This window comes from Squalius cephalus (assembly GCF_949319135.1).
Source record: "Squalius cephalus genome assembly, chromosome: 14".
In the NCBI taxonomy this organism is placed as follows: Eukaryota; Metazoa; Chordata; class Actinopteri; order Cypriniformes; family Leuciscidae; genus Squalius; species Squalius cephalus.
The window spans coordinates 31,001,591-31,007,715 of NC_137135.1; the positions used below are offsets into that span (position 1 = coordinate 31,001,591).

The window sequence follows — 6,125 nt, forward strand, 5'->3', positions numbered from 1 at the left end:
AGTTTGTTTTATGGAGGTAGCTGGCCAATAAATGTAGAATAGATAAGGGCTCTGGTTAAACTGGGCCAGTTTGTATCTAAACCTGACAGTAATTAGTTTGGAACACAGCCTAGAGGAACAAAACGGCTTGTTCCAAACTTAACCTGTGCGATAGAGAAGTTACTGCAACGCATGCATTTTTCATTTCTGCTTTTGTTAGAACTTGAAAGTCTATTTAAAACTGCAGTGAACTTTTTTCCAATTCCAGAATGTTTTCCCTTGAGCTAATATGTATTTTGAGTGAGTTTTAAGTTAAAACCCTCTAGAAGGGAGTCCAAAAGTGCCATGGTGTGTAGTTACAGCATCTACCAGTAGAAGCCATTGTAACCAGCCTAATCTAGGTATATGTGTCATATAAACTACTCTTTAGAAGTTTGGGGTCAGTAAAAGTGACAAGAGTCATAAAAGTGACAGAAAAGGCATTTACAATGTAACAAAAGATTTCTATTTCAAAGAAATGCTGCATTTTCTAGAATCCTGAGGATTGTTTTCACAATTTCCACAAAAATATTAAGCAGAATTAACTAACAAAAATCTAATCTTAATCAGCATATTAGAATGATTTCTGAAGGATCATGTGACTGAAGACTGGAGTAATGATGCTGAAAATTCAGCTTTGATCACAGAAATCAATTATATATTATCAAATATATGCAGCCTTGGTGAGGGAGACTTTTTTCAAAAACATAATCTTACCAACCCCAAAGTATTGAGATGAGATCCACTTATATCTTCTGTTTTGCTCCAAAACAATCATAATTTACTTCATGGTATATATTTTATTCTTTGCTGTTGTTGTATTCCATGACAACCATAATATCTACTTGTAAATTATTCTTCCTGGCAAGCACTGGCATTTCCTTATGTAAATGCAAATCTGTCTAGCAGAGTGAAGTTACCATGATTTTTGTAGGCAAGTTTTGAAACCAAGATCATTAGAATGCAGTTCCCCAATATGTCATTTTCCATAGCCTTTTGCACAAACTCCAAATTGATCAAAGGACGAGTATTTTCTCATTTTTTTTATTTCAATCAAAATAATAAAACCTGAGGAAATCCAGGCAAATGAAACACCAGGAAAACCCTGAGGGGACACGGTGGTGTACATCTATGTTCTGATGTGCTTTTCCAGGCGAAACACCAAACATATGCAACAGACATTCATTTGGCATTTAATCGTCCTATACCATTAAACAATCAACAATGTTTGCTGAGATATAATGCTCAGAAATGAGAGATTTTGCCATGGTTTTGTCCTGGCTCACACATAATGCTACATTTTCTTTAAAAAAAAAAAAAAAAAGTAGAAAGTACCATATGTACAATAAAGAACTTACCGCCACTTACAAACAATCATGTTTTTTCTGGTAAACGCTGAACATATACTTTTAATCAAAAGAAAAAGACACCCTTTGGGTGTTTAGCTCATTAAAAAGCCCATTAATCTGGTGAATATGTGATGTCCGCTGATTGTGAGGTAAGTAGCATCATCCCGACAGATAAAATAGAGAGCTCTCCACAGGAGGTAGATGAAAGACTCAAATGTCCATCTCAAACTGGTTGTCATCAGCTTAAAAAAAAAAGAAATAGAGAGGTTGGTTATTTGAGGCATTTGAACGGAGAAGCCTTTTATATATATATATATATAACCTTACAGGGTTCTGTCAGGTGCTTCATATAGAACCTTTTAGAGGTTCCCATCATGGTATCATTTTATGGATTTAGTTTTAATTCATTCATTTTTTATTTTAATTAAATGTTATGGATCAAACAGCTCATAAACATATTTATCACTAAAAAAAATGAAAAGAAATCATCTGTTCAACATAATGGCTATATAGAACCCCATTGAACCTTGTTTTCCAAAGAGTACAGAATATACTGAAATGAATTTGCTTCAACCTGAGAAACCTGAGGGCTTAATGTTTCCTGGAAAGATTATCACAGAACAGGTTTTCTTTCTTTCTTTCTTCCTTTTTCTGGAGCAGACAGCAACTTTACCTGCCAGATCCTTCTCCTCCTCCAACTCCTCTTTGAGATCCTGCAGTTTGGACATTGGATGGTGTGAAGGAATGGTCACTCCAGGAATCTGGGGCAAACAACAGGGTGGGGTCCGAGCGATGGGAGAGTTCCTACAGTCCAGGAGGAACTTTCTGTCATAAATGATCCGAGTTCCTGGAGGAGGGAACGGACATATATTATAGCAACCAATCACACGGCTAGAAAAACATATTTACATTCTACCCTGCAGACTATCACGAGTGAGAAAACAACAAACCTAGGATTCAAGTCAAATGTGTTAGCACTCAAAATCAATCGTTGAAATGTGGTTTCGTATGGTTTTCTTGGGATTATACCAAACGAACAGCAATTCTAATCTATTTAACAAAATAAAAGAAAGACAGCAACTAACTCGACGTGCCACTTAACACGCCCATGCTATTAGACCGCAAACAAAGACTCAAATGTTTGACATTTTGCAAGTGAAAAGAAGCTCTCAATAAAAATGGGGTGAACTGAATTGCAGGACTCAGCACCTCCCATTTTAGTTCCAGGAAATTTGAGCACGTCTGCACGTGAGAATGCCGAGCCGAGCCACGGGGGAAACACAGTGTAGCGGATGAGTTTAACCTCATGTTTCGAGGAGTTGTGAACAAACTTGCATCGCTTAACTAGCCCTATAGGTTAGATTGTTTTCTGACTTAAGAACTGTTAAGAAGTAGAGTGTCTCTGTTGTAGTTGAAGGCAGCTCGGTAGTAGCTGAAAAACATGTTACGCAACTTTTGCTATTCAGTGCAATGTGTTCTGGACAAAGGGGGGTTGGGAGAGGAGGGGGAGGGGTAGGGTGTGGACGGAGACGGGACAGGGGCTGGACGAACAGTGGTCACAACTGGGAGCTGCTCTGATCAGTGGAATGCAGGGAGACCAACCCAACAGTTTCTGCTGAAGCGTTTTTCAACATCTCAGAGATCAAGAAAGTGAAAGTTTTTCAAATGCAGGAAAATTAAATATAGCCGAAGTGTGCAATTTGTTTAGGTTAAAAGCATCAGTTTTTTCACCCCCAGTCCCCCCTGAACCAACAGGAATAAAAATGAGAAATTACATTTTGTATAAAGAAAATTAAGTCTATTTTTGTTTCGCGCTATTATATTTGCACTTTTATTTCACAGACAAGGCTAGTCCCAGGCTGAAATACATGTTTGAGCTGTTTTAACTGAAAGCAACATGCACTGGCATATCTTCAAATGTGTCAGTGGCACTGTTTTGTCTCAAGATGCACACAAGTAATATTTTGTTTTGTCTAAGACACATTTATAAAAGTTTAACTCAAATGTCTGGCTTAATCTAAGCTCTGTCTGTGAAACCGGGCCTTAATCTTTAATATAATATTTGACTATTGTTTTTTATTGTGACAATTTAGCACAATTTCCCTCCAAATTATAATTTTGTATTTTTTTTTGTATTTTTTTTAATTAAATAAAAATTTATTAAGTACTTTAAATTATATACATATATATATACATACATATATATACATGTATGTATGCATGTATGCATGTATGCATGTATGTAGTATGTATGTATGTATGTATGTATGTATATATATATATATATATATATATATATATATATATATATATATATAATGTAGTTTCCATATGGAACTTTTGGTGAAATGCAATCCGTACAAATGTTTGGCAGAGATTCACAGCTAGCCTATAGAGAGTAGGTAAATATAGTTATATATATGCATGTACGCACATGCCTCTGATCTGTTATTTTTCATTCTGCGGTGAGGGAACCGTCCATGATGTACAGTGGCCCCAATGAACTCGTTTTCCAGAGCACAGAGTGCTGTTATCCCTGAAATCCACAACAGCTGTAGAGGAGGAGGGGTGTTTCTAAGAATTGCCTCCTCCTCTGAATGTGCTACAGTTACAGTTACAGCCACATGCGAAAGATATTCTAGCGAGGGACAAAAGAGATTGAGAAACATGCGTGTCCTGCCCAGAAATAAAGGGGTCATGTGTTTGTTTTTCACATGATTAGATTAACTCAGTGCCTAGTATCATTTTGGGGACATGCTGGTCGCAAATCAGATAACCAGACATTGTTACATAACAAGACGCATGGCAGTTGGGCTATCTTGCTGCAGACGGTCTGCCATAAATTACTAACTTGTTGTTCATAACAAACGTTTGCGTAGCAACAGGAATTTAGTACCAGTTAAACAATTCACATATCAGATCTTTACAATTTAATAACAAAAACATCAGTTTATTTTTCATTCACCTGTTAAAATACATGCTTATCCCCTAGTTTAATGCAAAAAAAAGAGTTTTATTTAATTAAAACACATGTCTATGCTATATATTAATGCAAGCCAAGCTTAAAAAATATTTCATTTTGTAAAAGTTGTAACACCATTAGTTTAACCAACAAGAAATTAGTCTTTAGTGACTTTGAAAACAGTATGTTTTTTAAAAAATGTGTTAAAGGGATTACATATTTTGAATGAGTACATTTCCTTGCTTAATTTGATATACAACATCCACACAAGTGTTTTGTTTTTTATCAACATAGTGATTGGGGATGTCAAAATGTGTTACAACAACATACAGCTTAAACCATTCCAAGATGGTTTGCTGGTCTTAGCTGGGTTAGCTGGTTAAAGTTGCTCTCCCAAGTTCCCAAAAATCCACCTAAAACCAACAAACAGACCACACTGGGAGCCCATGCAGCTAAGATCTCAGGCTGGTTTAAGTTTTTTCCCCTATAGAAGGATAAAAGATACACAATATTCATCAAAATACATGTCCTTCACCTACCTACAACAACAAAAATATAAACTGTACAGTCCTAAAACGCAGTCTTACCCCCAGGAGTGGTGGAGAAGAGCGTTCCTCCAGGGGTCTGACTGTAGCAGTCTGGGAGCTGAGACCAGTCTTTGAGGTGCAGCACGCGCGTGGGAATGGGGCAGCTCTTGCTCTGCTGTGTGTTGGCGGACATCGTGGATGAAATGCGCTCGGAACCTTCTGACACCAAAACACGCTGATATATCAGGGCTCTAAAGGGTTTCTATCCAACACTCGTCTGTATGGCGTGTCTGGTTAAACTTAGCTCAACAAAGTTTTAACAACATAAAAAAATGGCACAGATATTTTGTAGCGTGTTGCAGACAGCGCTGGTCTTGTGATAGCCGATGAAGTGAGTCTGTCTGTCTGTCTGTCTGTCTGTCTGTCCGCAGGGCTGGAGCGCTCGGCTATTTAACAACAGAACAGACTACGTGACTCGGATCATGTGATAAACGAGACTTGAGCAACAACAAAAACACACGCAGGGTTGCCAGATCTTTGACTTTCTTTGAGTGAAATATTTTTTTTTTTTTTTTTTTTTTTACAAATCTTCTGCCAAGAATTTTAATTAAAGGACACTAATTCAAGCGTACACAAGATTTATTTATTTATTTATTTATTTTTTACTTTTTTACTTTTTTACTTTATTTTTTAGAAAATGCTAAATTTATATGAGCTGTTTTATTATTAATAATAATATTAGCCTACTGTTGGTTTATTTTAGTTTTACTGAATGTAAATTAAAGGACACGACTTTAGGACAAGTAGTAGTAGTAATAGTAGTAGTAGTAGTAGTAGTAGTAGTAGTAGTAGTAGTAGTTTATTTTAGTGCCACTGCTATTTGGAGCAAGCCCAATACAGTTTTAAACTTAAGATTTGTGAAATTGATTTCGCCACTTTCTTGCAATTAACATTAATAACAGGATTGTAAATTTAGCCTTTGTATTATATGTTGTATATTTCTCAAAAATGTAAAGAAAATGTATTGATCTTAAATTGGTCCAATAGTGATTAAGTCGTTTTTTAATGATTATAATTTATAAATAGAAACTTTACACAGTTGTAAAAGGTTTATTTCGAATTGTAATAGTCCCGAGTAAATAGTAATAGTTTCCTATATCTGTTTGGTTTGTTGCACAGATGGTCTGTAAAAAGACTAGATCAGTGGTTTGTTTCACAAACTCAGATAGCGAGCGTCATGTACGAAAATGTTTTTTTGGCATACAGATT

At 36.0% G+C, this 6,125-nt stretch overlaps 1 protein-coding gene across 1 annotated transcript; it reads right to left on the minus strand.

Moving 5' to 3' along the window:
* Positions 1–1,331: 1,331 nt before the first annotated feature.
* On the minus strand, positions 1,332–5,342 carry eif4ebp3l (eukaryotic translation initiation factor 4E binding protein 3, like). Its single transcript, XM_079892417.1, has 3 exons — positions 4,917–5,342; positions 2,041–2,214; positions 1,332–1,609 (listed from the first exon to the last, which is right to left on the minus strand). The coding sequence occupies exons 1-3, from the start codon at positions 5,047–5,049 to the stop codon at positions 1,578–1,580; spliced, it is 339 nt and encodes a 112-aa protein (XP_079748543.1). The 5' UTR covers positions 5,050–5,342; the 3' UTR covers positions 1,332–1,577.
* Between the last annotated feature and the right edge of the window lie 783 nt (positions 5,343–6,125).